This window comes from Emiliania huxleyi, assembly GCF_000372725.1.
Source record: "Emiliania huxleyi CCMP1516 unplaced genomic scaffold EMIHUscaffold_25, whole genome shotgun sequence".
NCBI classification, from domain to species: domain Eukaryota; phylum Haptophyta; order Isochrysidales; family Noelaerhabdaceae; genus Emiliania; species Emiliania huxleyi.
This window is the reverse complement of record NW_005200170.1, coordinates 773,797-789,064: the sequence shown is the minus strand read 5'-3', so window position 1 is coordinate 789,064 and position 15,268 is coordinate 773,797. Positions and strand designations below refer to the sequence as shown.

The 15,268-nt window shown below is 67.3% G+C and overlaps 3 protein-coding genes across 3 annotated transcripts in view; 2 read left to right on the top strand and 1 right to left on the bottom strand.

Annotated features, from left to right (window-relative positions):
* The window catches only part of EMIHUDRAFT_206048 (hypothetical protein), a gene marked incomplete at both ends in the record, with an annotated part of 7,904 nt that extends 7,474 nt beyond the window's left edge, over positions 1–430 (top strand). Inside the window, 2 exons of the mRNA XM_005778228.1 lie at positions 19–246; positions 341–430. Of these exons, the coding sequence (XP_005778285.1) occupies positions 19–246; positions 341–430 (318 nt within the window). The remainder of the gene's footprint in view (positions 1–18; positions 247–340) is intronic.
* Positions 431–7,779: 7,349 nt separating this feature from the next.
* Positions 7,780–12,650, top strand: EMIHUDRAFT_463437 (hypothetical protein; the record flags this gene model as incomplete). The annotated part of the gene is made up of 6 exons (XM_005778227.1): positions 7,780–7,965; positions 8,410–8,499; positions 8,698–8,790; positions 10,439–11,794; positions 11,860–12,120; positions 12,165–12,650. The coding sequence occupies 6 exons, from the start codon at positions 7,780–7,782 to the stop codon at positions 12,648–12,650; spliced, it is 2,472 nt and encodes an 823-aa protein (XP_005778284.1).
* Positions 12,651–12,798: 148 nt separating this feature from the next.
* Positions 12,799–15,147, bottom strand: EMIHUDRAFT_206042 (hypothetical protein; the record flags this gene model as incomplete). The annotated part of the gene is made up of 4 exons (XM_005778226.1): positions 12,799–12,897; positions 13,195–13,584; positions 14,646–14,866; positions 15,141–15,147. The coding sequence occupies 4 exons, from the start codon at positions 15,145–15,147 to the stop codon at positions 12,799–12,801; spliced, it is 717 nt and encodes a 238-aa protein (XP_005778283.1).
* Positions 15,148–15,268: the final 121 nt, after the last annotated feature.

The following is a 15,268-nucleotide window of genomic DNA, read 5'->3' as shown; positions in this document are numbered from 1 at the left end:
CCCCCCCCCCTCCTGCAGGCGCCCGTCCTCAAGATAACCAAGGTCGTAGCCGACGGGCTGCACAGCCCGCTCACTATGCACGGCGGCTGGCCAATCGTCGACGGTGTCGCGACCTCGTACAACAGTGCGGCCGTCGTCGCGCGCAACAAGTACCTCGTCCCGCTCGTCGAGGCGGCTTGCCCCTCCCTCGGCCGCCTCGTCGTGGCGGCCGTGAACCCCAAGCCGATGCACTACATCGATGGCGAGGTGAGCCCTCTCTCCCGTCCCAAGTTTATGTCACTTGTACTTGTCCCCACTCCTCCCCGCCCCGTCGCCCACTTTCGCTCCGTCGCTCGACCAGGTGGTGGAGCCAATCGCATCGCTCGAGGTCGCCGCTGCCGTGGCCGTCACGGTCGCCGCTACGCTTGGCGTGATCACGGCGCGCAAGTAGTGCGCGAAGCGGCGCTAGCTTTGCGTCCTTTGCGTCCTTCATTGGATCCGCATAGCGCGCAAGAACGACCTAACTAACAGGTTGTTTGACGCCTGCCAGCCCCGGCGGAAGGCGCGCAGCTGGTGCGGGCGGCTCGGAGCCGCCATGGGACGCCAGCACAAAGTCTGCGTTGGCGCGCTGCGCGTGTTTGCGTGCGCGCGGGGACGTACGTGCGGTTTTCACGCGGTGTGCGTGCAGAAGGGCATGAGTGGCGCGTGGGAGTGTCAACTGTGGTAAGGTAAGGTGAACGTAAAGCCGTGGTAAACTTCTCCACACACACGACTCACACGACACACGTTACCCGCCCCCCGGTCACATTGGCTGCCGGGGTGTGCCGAGGAGGGGCTGGGTGGGCGGTCTTCCGGCCGCATACTCTCGTCCCCACCCGGCCAAGCAGCTGCTGCCCTTCGCCGAGTTCACGTCCAAGAACGAGTTCCTGCATCAGGCGCAGCGCGGCAGCGGCGCTTCACACGACGGTGGTCCACAACGGTGCAGCGCCGCCTGGGTCTTCCCCTCGACGTGGCTTGCCAGGCCGCGGCGGCGGGCAAGAAGACTCGGAACAAGAAGTACCACGACGAGTTTGGCGACGCTGCTGTCAACGTTCCGCAGCAGGGCCACAACATCAAACACAAGTACACTCTTCAGCGCCTCATACTCGCCCTACGCGCCGCGTGGGGCACAGCTGTGCGAATGGAGCTCCGACAAACCACCTCGGTCATAGTAAGTTACAACAAACAACCCGACGCGGACGCGTGCAACATTGGCGGGGGCGGCAGGCACTATTCCGGCGATGTCAAGGTCGTCTGCCCCCTCAGCAGCAGCGGGGAGCACGGTCGGAAGGGCGCTTTTGTCGCTTTCGGCAACACCGAGGCGGTCTACCGGAACATGGTCGTTGGGCATGGGCCCTACTGCGAGGAGGGAGAGGGGGGGGGGGGGGGGAGGGGAAGGAGGGGTACCGGGGCCAGGGCATGGAGGGGGAAAGGAAAAACAAGGGCGAAAGGGGGCAGGGGACGGGTCGCTGGCATACTAGGGGGGAAGGGTGGTGGGCGGCGACCGCCGCATACCGTCCTATGGCGGCGAGTATCGCTACGCCAGGGAGGACAAGGACGTCGACGTGCAGCTGCTGCTGTTCGAGTCGTTCGGTGGGTTCGAGAAGGGGGTCGGCGAGATCCTCTGGAAGGCGGCGAACGTGCCCTGCTGCAGAACAAGCTGACGCGGGCCCAGTACCTCGATGAGGTGACATGGACCACCAAGAATTGGCTGGGGCTGCAGAAGCAGCGCATCTCAGTCGTTCTTCACACGGCAATCGCAGAGCAGATTGTGAATGAGCTTGCCTGCGGCGAGGGCGGTCGAGTGCACGGACTAGAAGTGTTAAACTCTTTTTGGAAGGCAGCAGCTGCACGTCGAGAAGAGATTTTTTTCAAAAATCTCTCTCTCTCTCCTCTCACGTCGACGTACGTCCTAGTCCTCCCTGGCGCTGTAACCCGCCTCCCAAAAAGAGTTTAACAAAAACAACTCTCTCTCACAGCAGACAGGCTCGACAAGGTGCGGACTGGCGCTGCTAGCACTGCTGCTGCTCTCAGGCCAACAACCCGGAAGAAAAACGCAATCCAGGTTGCGTGGCTCCGACATCACAACCGACGGTGCCCCCTGCATCGTCGACTCTCGTTGGTCCTCAGACTTGCGCCGATGAAGACCGCCAACGTGAGGGCTGCGACCTCCCACCTCAAGAAGATCTCGAGCGTGCTCGCCATCCTTGCAGGCTGTGCTCTTCTCAAAGCGTGTGCGCCGTCCTCCAGTCTCCTCGAACGATCTGCGCCTGCCGCTCCGCTTCGCAGCGACTGCAAGGGCGCGAACTCGTGGATACAGGGCGGCATCTCAAGCCTGACGCTTGACGCGGTGACAGCATTTGCTGCCTACACGCGCGAGCACGACATCCTCCCGCGTATCGCGATCTCCGTCCCCGGCGGAGAGACCAGAGTCTGGAACATGACCATCCCGTCTATCAGCAGCGTCAAGGTGCGTGGAGGCCTCTGCTGGGACGACTACGAGTGAGAGCTGCTCCTCCCGCCAGCTGCACTTCTCCTCCCCCTCCTAACTGCCTCACGTGTTGCTCTCCTCAGGTGGCACAGGACCCAGGACACCTTCTGGCGCACGGTCGGCGACCTTTCCAAGCCGCCTGACGGCGTGCAGATCGCGATCGACGACATCTCCGCCGTCGCGGAAGCCAACTTTCAAGTCCGCGGACTTGCTGGCGTGACGCTCTTCGAGGGGCGAACGAAAATCGCTCTCTCTGGCAGCATGACCATCTTTGCCAACCTGCGCTATCTCGACGGCCAAGCCATCGACATCTGCGACGGCGACTTCGGCATCGACTCCTTCCACGTTGACATGGCAGGTGCTAGTAGTACTACTTAATTCCAAGATCGGACCCCTATCCACGCCCAAGCGACTGACATGGCAGGTGCTTTCAAAGGCACCACTGAGCCTGCGGTGGTGCAAGCCGTCATCAGCAACATCATGAAGCCGCTGGTGCGCGAAAACGCCGCCTCGATGGTCTGCGAGGGTCGTGTCAGCCCGATGTTGCGCTTTCTGGGGCCTTCGGTCGAAGTGGACTGGTCGTCCGCCCCCCCTCCCCTCTCCGCCACACCGCCAGGCCACCACCTACGCACGCCCCCTCCCTTTTCAGGTCGTCCATCCCTTTAATGGGCGGCAAAAAGCCGTTCAACGGGCTCGCCAGCGAGGTCCAGTCGCGCTTGCGCGGCTCTCCCGTCCTCCGCTCCCTGCTGGGAACGATCGGCACCTCGTCACCCTATGAAGAGCGTCGCGAGGCGGCGCTGCGCGACCAAAAGCGCCTCGCGGAGGTCGGGGTAGATGCGCCGTTTGGCGAGGACCGCTTCGTCGACATATCGCCGATTGACAACTCGATTGGGGCTAAGATGATCGACACGGACTACTTGGCCTCTGTCGATGGAGGCGTGACCGAGGCGCTGGCCGGCACAACGCGGGCCGGAACCTACCTGTGGTGCGCGCGCCCCTCCTCGCCGCGACCGCGCCACGGCCGCGCAAAGCCAAACCCGCACCCCTGCCGCAGGGGCTGGGACACAAAGGAAAGCATCAAGTCCCTAAAAGGGCTTTCCGTGAACAACCCCCTTATCGAGGAGGTGGCGCTCGGAGGCAAGGCCTCTCCCTCCGCGGTGGAATGCCACGACTTCGCCGCCACCGAGCCGCAGAGCCGGTCTCGGCTCCGTGCGCTATACCGCGGAGAGAAGGGAGCGGAGGCGCCCGCGGCTCTGTGCACAGCAAGCCAGAGGCTGTCAGTCGTCTGCGATTCCACAAGCTGCGCGTTTTACCTGGGCAACCACACCGATGGGCAGGCTCTCGCCTATTTGCGCGCATCGAAGGTAGGAGATCTCCCTGGCACTGTTGAGGCGGAGCTAGCTTCGTCGGAACTGGCATTCGGGCCGCCTGTGCCGCCAGCACCAGACGGCACGCCGCTCTATCAGTACGGCGTCATCAAGGCCTGGCGCGACGACAAGGGCAGGCCCCATCCCAAGCGCTTCGTCTTTTCGCGGTGGGTGCGGCGCTCGTGGCCGTTCGACGGCGAGGTGGAGCTGGAGCCCATGCTTGAGCTTCGAGTCATCGCGTCGCCCTGGTGGTGGGGCGGGAAGAGCAAGTCGGCGAAGGAGCATCCCTTGACAGACTTTCGAGTTCTGCGTGCAGGATCGGACGATGTCGTGGCGGCGGTGGGCGAGACCAGGCCGCTCGCGCCTGACTGGGCGTGGCGCGAGTGGGGCATCCGCACTGCCAGGAAACCCTAATTTGCGCACCAACGATCCCGACCCCCTCCCCCCCCTCCCCATCCTAAACTGACACCCCTTGAACCTCACCCAACAGCGGTGTCGACGTGCTCGGTCTTTTCGCCGTGTTCAACCACGCGCGGTACATGTCGGAGAACATTTGGCGAGTGAGCTTCGACGACATGGGGGTACGCGCGTTTTATGCATGGATGAGCGCCAAGGAGTTCGGGCATCGCGAAATCTCCAAGGCCAACAAGGCGATCGAGGCGCTCTTCTAACGGCGGCATTGTGCAAAACATCGCATAGCAAGGCGACGTCAACACAAAGCGCCGGCGATGACGAGGTTGTGACGAGAGCGCAGGCTTGCGCACAGCGTATTATACTAGTGCCCCCCACACATCGCCGCGCGAATAATCGCGCTGCGCACATGCATGCGACCCCCGTGCGTGCGCGATCCGCGAATATGCCCGCGGATGTCCGTGGCCCCTGGGGTTCTGCGACACCGCCGGACCGCTGGAGGTGCGACTCTCTTGTACGTTTTGAGTCTTCGCTCTGTCTCCCACGGAGGGTGTGCGGAGATCGAGATCGTGGGGGGTGCCCCTGTACAGAGTAGCCGTGGCGCTTGGTTGCGTCAGATGCGCGCAGCGCGGGCCGCGCGGCGATTCGGAAGCGGCAAGCCCAAGCGCGTCCGCCGTCCCCGTGCCTGGGTCGCCCCGCTGCGTGGCGGTTCACGAGAAGGAGGTTGTGAGCGTCGCTGACGCTGTGTGTGATCTGTGATCTGTGATGCATGGTCCGCCCGCACGCCGCACGCCCGCACTCTACGGATAAAGTACTCTATCAGTGGCCACCACGCACCTCTCAGAGCGGCGCAGGCGCGTGTGGTGTCAAAAATACGAGTTTTGTTTTTGAGAGGGAGAGATTCTCCCCTCTCTGTGCGCACAACCCCGGAGAACCAAGATTCTCACGCCCCCCTTTTTCACTCAAACTCGCGGTCTATCAGCTCTCTCAGCGCAGCGTCCTTCGACGAAAGAGCGCCCTTCCCAGCAGCCTGCGCCGTCGCCGTCGCCGGGCTGCCTCCCGCTCGCTTGGCGGAAGCGGGTGCGCCTCGCCTGGCCCCGCTAGCCCTGCGCAGCTCTAGCGGCGGCGGTGGCAGCGGCGGCGGCGGCGGCGCCTGGTTGCTTCGCCTCGCCTTTTCACTCGGCGCCCTTCTCTTCTTCCGCGGCAGCGCCGTGGCTCTCGGCCACTCGGCGGCGCAGCTGCTCAGCCCAGTGCGGCTGGTGGGGGAGGGGCAGAGCGCGCCGCTGCCGTTCCCGGCCCACGGCTTGTCGCCTCCCGAGAAGTGGAGGATGCGCCCATCGCCCTCGCCGCCCCGCGGCGCCGCGAGCGCGCGAACCGGCGAGGGTGCACCGCCGAACGGGTCAGCGAGCCCCGCGCGTCGCCACTCCGCCACCCAATAGTCGCGCTCGGGCGGGGTGTACGCGCGGCGGCCGAGGCCAAACACATTCCACCGCGGCGCCAGCCGCACGTACGCGCCCCGCACCGCCGTCGATAGGGCGGCGCGAGGGTCGAGCGGCTGCGCAAAGATCCGGCCGATTGCGTCGGGCGTGCGCGCGTGGATGGTGGCCCAATAGTCGACGCGAGCGGAGACGTCCAGGGCCTGTGTGGTGGTGGTGGGGTGGGGGCGTCCGTTGCGTGGGGCCGTCCTCTGGCGAGGAGGGTGTGGTGGTAGAGAGGCGGTGGTGGGGCTGCGGAGGAGGCGGGAGGGTGGAGGCGGCCTGCCACTGACGCAAGTCTACCACGAGGACGCCGAGGTCGATGGAGCAGCCGGAGGGCGCCTGGGAGGGGGCGTGTGTGCATACGTCGCGAGCGAGTGCGCGCGCGCGATACGCATGACAACGAATGGTGTGTGATCAATACAGAGAGTCTACAGCGCCTGGTTGGGGCGGATGTGCATGTGCATCTCGCGTGCGATCTGCATAAGAACAGCCGGTGGTGTCTCAGAGAATGTCGAGCGCCTGGGACGGGGCGGCGAGCTGCACGAGCAGCGACTGGTTGACGAGCCCCTCCAGCGGCCGCGAGCAGTCCTCGACCGCCGCCACTGGCTTGCCGGCGAGCGGCGTGCGCCACAAAGGTGTCAGGTCCGCCTGCAGCATGGGGGCGGGGAGGCGGGGTGGCGGCGCAGCGGCGCATATACGCTGGCGGCAGCGGCGCAGGGTGGAGGCAGGGTGGAGGCAGGCGTGGAGGCGGGCGTGGAGGCAGGCCTGGACCAGCGCGTCAGTGTGGAGCCAGAGGAGACGGCGCTGCCGCGGGAAGAGAATCGGCAGATACGCGACCGCCCAGCGCTGGTACTCGCTCTCGTCGTCGGGTGAGCGGTCGGCGTCCTCCGAGCCGCCGCAGCCGTCGCACGCCTCTCGCCCGCGCAGCGCGCGCAGGCGCGACCGTATCTTTGCCTCGGCGCCGGAGGGCGCCAGCGTGGCCAGCGTGAAGGTCGCGGCGGGAAAGAGCTCGTCCAGGTGGCTCAGTCGCCCGTGCGCCTGCTGCGGTGCGAGGACGTGGAAGGCGATGTCGGCGCCCGGGTTGTGCGTGAGCGTCGAGTTGATCAGCGCAACGAGCGCCGCGTCCTGCTTGTCGTCCGTCGACACTCCGATGTGGATTCTCTCCGCAGGCGGCGGCGGCGGTCCCGACTGAGCCGCCGGCACAGGTGCGGCTGGCGCTGGCGCAGGTGCAGCTGGTGCCGGCATCTGCACAGCTGGCGGAGACCGCGTCGCTGGCATCGACCGCGCTGGTACCGCGGGCTCGTGCTGCCGACGAGGCTGCTCGTGTGGCTGGCGTGCCCGGGCTGAGGCCACGGTGAAGGCGTTGAATGCGACCAGCGCGAGCAGCAACGGGGCGATGAGCACCGGCACCAGCGCCGGGCGACATCGCCGCGGCTTGTAGGCTGGCGGGAGCATGCGTAAGTCGCCCGCGCCAGCCCCAAAAATTTTTTTTAAACTCTACTACTACTGAAAATAAAGAAAATCTGCACGGATGGCATATGTGCGCCATGTCGCTCAAACCTGCCCCCGGCGGCTACTTCGCGGCCTCGCGTCGAGCGCGCGGTCGTGGGCGGTGCGCCGCCCCTTTCAGCAGCGCAACGCGCGGCGGGACGACGCGTTTGAGCCGCGGCTCGCTCCACTCGTGCCATCGACCGCCGAGCCACACGTGCAGGCGTGGGTGAGCGACTGGGAGGCGGCGGCGGGGCAGGCCGACGCACGCGCGGGGATCGCGCTGCTCCGCTCCGACGTCTGGGACCTCCCGCTGCGGCCCGACCTCGTCCACCGCTGCGTCGTCGCGCAGCACGCGGCGCTTAAGCAGGTGCACCGCGCCGGCAAGTCACGGCACGAGGTGCGTGGCGGCGGTCGCAAGCCGCGGCCGCAGAAGGGGACGGGCAAGTCGCGCCAGGGCTCCATCCGCGCGCCGCAATGGCGCGGCGGCGGCGTCGCCTTCCCGCGGCAGCGGCGCGACTTTGCGATGTCGCTGCCGCGGCGCGTGGTCGACGCGGGGACAAAGGTCGCGCTGTCGGACAAGTTGCGCCGCAGCGCGCTGCTGCTGGTGGGGCGGCTGGCGCTCGACGAGCCGAAGACGTCGGCGCTGCTCGAGCGGCTGCAGCGGCTCGGCCTCTCGCTCCCGCACACGCGCGCGGGCGGAGGGCACAAAGTGCTGCTCGTTGGAGGCCGCGCCGAGATCACCCGAGATCCGCCGAGATCAGCCGAGATCCGCCGAGATCCGCCGAGATCAGCCACGAGGAGCATCCCAAGACAGGTCGCGGGCACCTCGGGGCCGGGCCGTCCTCGCTACTCACCCGCCCTCCCGCCGCGCCTGGTGACGACCGCTGCGCAGGTGACGACCGGAGCGACGAGTCGCAGGCGAGAGGGGGGGGGCAGATGGGGATGGTGTGGGGAGGTGTGGGGAGGTGTGGGGAGGTGCGGGGAGAAGTTCCGCCTCTTGGGCCTCGAGATGTGGGGAGAGATGGGATGGTGTCGTTCCGCCTCTGGGGCGTGGGAGCCGAGCGAGCGGCGAGGCTCGCGGCGCGGGACATGTCCACGACACGTCCGAGACACGTCCGAGACCTGTCCGAGACCTGTCCGAGGCTGTCCGCAGGCGGCGGCGAGGCTGGCGGCGAGAAACATCCCGGGCGTGTCGATGTGCCTCGCAAAGGACGTGAGCGTGCTCAAGCTGGTGTCGCACTCGGTGCCCCCCCCCCCCCCCCCCCCTCCCGCGCCTCCCGCCTCTCGCTCGCGATACGGACTACACCTGTCCTCCCGACGGGGGCCAAGGAGAGACCCACCTCGAGACCTCGAGACCTCCCGCCTGGGGCACACCCCTTGGCCCCCACCCCCTCGGGATGCTCGGTCTGTCTCGGCCTATCTCGGCGACTCTCGGCTGCAGGTGCTCCTGCTCTCGCTGGATGGGCTGCGAGACCTCGAGAGCCGGCTCGGCGGGCCGGCGCCGTTCCCGCGCCGCACGTGGCCGCCGTCGGCGGTGCTGCGCGAGTGGCAAGCCGCGAACTGAAGGGGTGCCGGGCAGAGGGCGTTGCGCACCGCCGATGTTGGGGCAACCGACGTGCCCGCGCACCACACCCAGCGGGGTGGGCTAGATATAGATATAGATGATTGTGGAACTCCGGTCGTGGTGGTATGTCACGTTGTTCCCGGGCGGCATTATCCATTAACATTTACAAGGTGCGTCCTGAGGGACAGTGTGTACAGAGGCATGTGTGTTGCCATATGTGGCTACACGCTACACACACCGAGCAGCCAGCACGCCAGCCCCAAAAGCAGAGCAGCAGAGCACGCAGCTCAGGTAGGTGAATGGTGATGTGCAGCGCGAGCACCCACAGCCTCACTCTCAGCAGCGGCCAGCGCCAGCGGTTCCACCTGCCGCGACTCGCAAATTCTTTTTACCCGTCATGCGGTCTACCCGTCATGCGGCAGGTCGCTCTTGCTCTGGCTCGCTGCCCCACCGCGGTGGGTCACCAACGCAAGAACTTCTCAGCGTGCGCCGTCTTCGACCGCGCGACGCGCTCGCCACGCCTCACCCGAGCAAAAGAAGCGATCGCGCGCCGCCGCCGCCCGCCTCGCCTTGCCGCGCCTGCGCCTCGCCTCGCCTCGCCTTGCAGCCGCGCACGCGCTCGCGTCGCCCGCGTTCGCTACCGCGAAGCGACCCTCCACGCGAGTTTCGAACCGGGACCCGGCTCGAACCGCGAACGGTTCAACCACCGCCGCTGGCGGTTCTTGCAAAGGCAGTCAGGGGCAGCGCCTCATATAACGTGAAATAGTGCGAGCGATACTCACCCGACCCTCCGTGCCCTCGCGAGAGAGATCCCGCGCCGCGCGCGCTCGCACACGCCGCCCGAGAGCACTCCCACCCCCGCCGCCCTCGCAAGCTCACAGGTTGATTTGAGGAGAAGCAGCTGGGGGAGGCCAAAGCGGGAGAAGGCGGCACGGCGGCGGCGGCGCGTATTGTGCCCCCCCATCCCCACGCCTCCGGGTCGTGCGTACCGCCTCCGGGCGTGAGTGTCCCCCCAGCGTCTGCTCTCCAGCAGACGCTCCGGTAATCAGGCCGAGAGTACCAGGCAGGAGAGGGGAGAAGAGCCCAGGGAGGGGAGAGGAGAAGAGCCCAGGGAGGGGGGAGGAGAAGAGCCCAAGGCGGCCTCCCTCTCCCTCCCCTCCCACCGGGCCTCCCTCTCCCTCTCCTCCCACCGGGCCTCCCTCTCCCCCGCTCCTCCCGCCAAGCACCGACAGTCTCGAGGGGCCAGCCGCTGGAGGGGGCACGCCAGCGGCACGAGGGCTTCAGCCACACAGCTACCAAGGGAACGCGACCCACACAAAGCACCAAAGTTAGGCATACCCCCCAGCGCAGTGTCCCCTGCGCCAACGACGCCTGTGGTGGCTCACTGTCTTCTTGTTTCCAGTCGTCCCAGTCTTTCAGTTCCCCGCGTCTCCTCCTTGCCTCGCGCGCCTCTTTTGCGACCTCATCCCTAGCCGCTTTGCACGCTCTGCATCCCCAGAACGCACTCACTTGGAGCACTTGGAGTGCAGTCAGCACCTAGGATTTTTTTCCGGGGGGGCTGGATCGTTATCGCGACGCTCTCGGAGTGTGGACGCGTATAGCGTGTATGCCGGACAAGGCTAGCACGAGCGCCGCCTCGGCTCCCACCCCTCCAAAGCACTTGCAGAGCACCTCGGTCCTCGACGTGGATGCCGCTCTCGACGCCATCGGCTGCGGCTCCTTCCACTTTTGGACTGTCACCGCCATCAGCCTCTTTGTCGTGGCACAGTCGATCCAGACGAACCTGCTCGCCTTTCTGCCGCCGTGCGCCGGCGCTGCGTTTGGCGTTGACCCCGACGCCGCTGCTTTGATTGCTTCTGCGTCGTTTGGCGCTTCGTGCATCACCACGCCGCTTTTCGGCGCATGCGCCGATGCCTTTGGGCGGCGCACGGCCACGCTGCTCGCCATCTGTATCATGAGTGTCGGTGGGCTCGCGTCGACAGCGGCGCCCACCTTCGGCACCCTCGTCCTGCTGCAGGCGCTCGTGGGCGTCGGCTTGAGCGGCGCCACCTGCCCCTTCGAGTTACTCGCCGAACTCTCTCCGTCGGCGGCGCGCGGCCGCACACTCAACTCGGTCGCGTGGGCGTGGGCCAGTGGTACCCTGCTCACCGTCTTGCTCGCGTGGGTTGTCCTCTCCGTCACCGCCGAGGACGACGAGGCGGACGCAGGCGGAGGCAAGGGTGGACACCCTCTGCCTGTGCCGTGGCGCCGGCTCGTGCTGGTGACGAGCATGCCCGTGGTGCTCGCGGCGTGCGTGCTGCCTTGCGTGACCGAGTCCCCCTCCTGGCTGCTCGCCCATGGCCGCCGCTCAAAGGCGAAACGGGTGCTCCGCCACATGGACAGCGTCAACCGCGGAGGCGCGCTACACCACCTCAAAAAGCTGCTCGCGCCGCGCCACAAGAAGCCGGCTGCCGCCACCGCCGCCGCGCGCCTCTCGGGCTCCGGCTCCGGCTCGAGCGAGGCCAACCTCCACTTGCTCCGCTCCGCCACGGCGCCGCGCCACAGCCCGACCAAAGGTGGCAACGGCGGCGGGCGGGGCGGACCCCGCGCGTACACGCCGTTTGCCGAGCCGTCGGCTTGCACGCCCGCCGACGGCGGCGCCGACGCCGAGAGCGGCGGCGGCGGCAAAGGCAGTGGCGGCGCGGCGGCGGCGGCGGCGGCGGGCGACCTGAGCGAGCCGCTGCTGCCGGTGGAAGAGGGACGGGCCGGGGCCGGCACCAGACCCGCCGCCGTGGCGCCGCGCGTGACGCCGCTGAGCGCCGAGCAGATCGGCACGGAGAGCCGGGCTGCAGGTGGCTCCTCTGCCGACGGGGTGGGCAGCCGGAGCCTGGAGGGCGCGCCGACGCCAGTGGAGTGGACGTCGCAGCGCGTGGTGCCGATTAGCAAGGACACGCGACTCTCGCGCGCCGCAATCAAGACGTTTGTCGGCGAGCAGGTCGCGAGGCCTATGGCTAATTAACAGCTTGATCGACAGCTTTAATCAACAATATTCATTCGCAGGTCAAGAGGCCGCACACCACCGGCGGCGGTGTGCTCACCTCGTCCTCAATCTGCGGCGTGCGGCGCCAGACGCTCAACCACTGGCTCTGCAACTTGGTCGGCGGGTTCGGTTGGTCGGGCGTCTTTCTGATGAACGCGCTCGCGACGCGCAGCTCCGCCAACGAGTGCAGCTTCGACTACGCGCAGCAGGCGCTGATCTGCTCGATGGAGCTGCCCGGCACGCTGCTCGTGCAGCCGGCCGTCGACAGCTCACGATGCCATGTCATACTTGCGAGGACTCAAGAACAGGCACGCTGCTCGTGCAGATGGCCGTCGACACGCCTCGCGGCCCCCTCGGCTTGCTCGGCGGCCGCCGCGGCGTGCAAGTCGTGAGCATGGCCTTCGCGGGTGTCTCCCTCCTCGCCGGCGCGCCGCTCGCCGCCGGCTCCACCGGCGTGCTCCTTTCGAACATGCTTGCCCGCTCGTGCGTCACCGGCGCGCCCTCGGCGCAGCCGCACCGCTGGCGTGAGCGTGACAGGATTGCGAGGCGTGTGAGCCGCGGTGCCATAGGCGCGAACTCGGCGATGTGCATCGCCGGCCCCGAGCTGTACCCGACGGAGAGCCGCGGGCTCGGCGCGTCCATCGCGCGGCTGTGCTTCCTGCTCGGTTCTGTGCCTGCCGCCAGTTGGGTCTACGCGGACCGGCCGATGGCCGTCATCGCGTCGGGCGTCGCCGTCGCCAATCTGCTTGGCGCAGTGCTCGCGGCCACGCTGCCAGAGACTGCGGGGGTCTTGCTGGCCGGGACAGCGTAGTGTGGGGGGCGCGGGTGGTCAGCGGGCGAGGGTGCAGGCGTGGCGCCACAAAATTTGGCCGAGGTGTGATCATACAAGAGACTTCGGTGTTGTGTTTGTCGGGTGCGTGGACACACATTTTGTAATTCTGGCATTTCACGCCGCCCCCTCAAAGACTGTCCTTTTTGCGCTTCGATCCGTTCGCAAGATATGCCAGCGGAATGACCATTCCGCATTCGCGCTCGAGTGTCGAGACCGTTGCGGGCGCCTTGCGACATCGTGCGAGCGGGGGCTCCACTGTCCACACCCTGACCCTTGAGAGCGTGTTGTAAAAAAGCCGTATGCGCGAACAACGGTCCTCTCACACCGCGACTAGCGTTCAGGCTGCTGGACCGGGCTGGGGAGCGAGGGGCTGCTGCAGCTGGGGAGCGAGGTACATCCTTCCGGTGGTGCCTGTGGCGCTGCCGCATCGAGCGAGCCGACCGCTCGCTCCAAGTAGGCTTGTCGCTTGACGCTCATTGGCTGTGTTCAAGCCGTCCCACTCATAGAATGGAACGCTGATCACCCTCCAGCCAGCCGCGGCGAGGAGGCGCCGCTTGAGCTTCGTTGGGCCGTTGGGCGCGCGCACGCCTTGGCTGTCAGGCAGCAGGAAGTGAGACGGGCCGTCCACCTCGATCGCGATGCGTGACGAGGGCAGCGCCAGATCGAGCGAGTAGCCGGTGCGCGGCTCAAGATGCTCTTCCTCGAAGCCGGACCGGACGGCGCTAAGGGCATCCGAGACCGAACGCTGCAAACCAGAGGGGCGAGCTACGTTCATCTGCATGGCCTCGCGAAAAAGCAGGCGCTGGGAGTCCGAGAGGAGATGCTGCTGCTCTTCTGCGCCGCGTTCCAGGAAGAGCCAGAGCTGCCACTGGTGCAGCTGAGAGCGGTCGTTCTCGCTCCACCTCGACGGATTCTGCGCGAGCGAGTCGCTGATAACGCGCGAGCAATCGGCTAGTAGCACCTGGTGGTAGTGGCCCGCCGTCGCATACGCCCACACCATGTTGGCCAGGTTCTGAGCGTTGAAGCCAGCCAGCCCGCTGCGCACCGCCGCCTCCGCCACCGCCGCGTACAGCGCGTCTGCAGCCACACCCGCTGTCGCATACGACCACACCGTGTTGGCCAGGGCCTGCGGGTTGAAGCCAGCCAGCCCGCTGCGCACCGCCGCCTCCGCCACCGCCGCGTACAGCGCGTCTGCAGCCACGCCCGCTGTCGCATACGCCCACACCGTCATGGCCAGGGCCTGCGGGTTGAAGCCAGCCAGCCCGCTGCGCACCGCCGCCTCCGCCACCGCCGCGTACAGCGCGTCTGCAGCCACGCCCGCCGTCGCATATGCCCACACCGTCATGGCCAGGTTCTGAGGGTTGAGCCAGCCAGCCCGCTGCGCACCGCCGCCTCCGCCACCGCCGCGTACAGAGCGTCTGCAGCCACGCCCGCTGTCGCATACGCCCACACCGTCATGGCCAGGTTCTGAGCGTTGAAGCCAGCCAGCCCGCTGCGCACCGCCGCCTCCGCCACCGCCGCGTACAGCGCGTCTGCAGCCACGCCCGCTGTCGCATACGCCCACACCGTGATGGACAGGGCCTGCGGTTTGAAGCCAGCCAGCCCGCCGCGCACCGCCGCCTCCGCCACCGCCGCGTACAGCGCGTCTGCAGCCACGCCCGCTGTCGCATACGCCCACACCGTGTTGGACAAGTCCTGCGGTTTGAAGCCAGCCAGCCCGCCGCGCACCGCCGCCTCCGCCACCGCCGCGTACAGCGCGTCTGCAGCCACACCCGCTGTCGCATACGACCACACCGTGTTGGCCAGGGCCTGAGGGTTGAAGCCAGCCAGCCCGCCGCGCACCGCCGCCTCCGCCACCGCCGCGTAGAGCGAGCGCACCACACTCACTGGTAGCCGGCACTTGGCCGCACCGTGAGCGATGTTTGCCAGGTTGCGTGCTTCGCATGACGGTATGAGATCGAGCGTGCGCTTCACCAGCCGCTCCAGCTGCTCCTCGTGCCGCCGCTCGATGCGCTGCTTGCCAAGTTTGTTCCACAGGTTCGCAGCGTGGATGTAATTCAACCTCGTGCTGTTGGCAGCGCAGAGCGAAAGCAGCTCGTCAGCGTTGCTGGCATGCGAGATGTGGCCGTTGAGTAGCTTGGCATTGAGCTGACCACCGGCAGCAGAGCCGCCAGATGAGGGCGGCTCGTTGCGCACTGCCGGATTTGGCCGGCGTGAGGGCGACTGCGGCGGACCGCCTGTCCTCGGCGGCGGTGGCAGGGGCGACGGACCGCCCGGAGGCGGCTGAGGCGCCAACCGTGGCGGCGGCGGCGGGCGCTCGTCGCGCCATCGCGGCTCGTCGCGCCATCGCGGCTCGTCGCGCCGTCTTTGCTCGTCACGCCAGCAAGACTCAGCGCGCCGCCAGCTGTTCTGACCGGGCGACTCGTCGCGAGGCCTCTTGAAGCCGGGCCCGCCGCCTCTGAGCGGGACCAGGCATCAGCGAGACGTTCTGGGAAAACTTCGGGCTATCGGGGGCGGTTGCCGACCGACGGGGGGCGACGGGCGAAGACCGGCGAAGACCAGCCCTCCATGGCCGGTTCTGAGGCCTCCGAAGACTC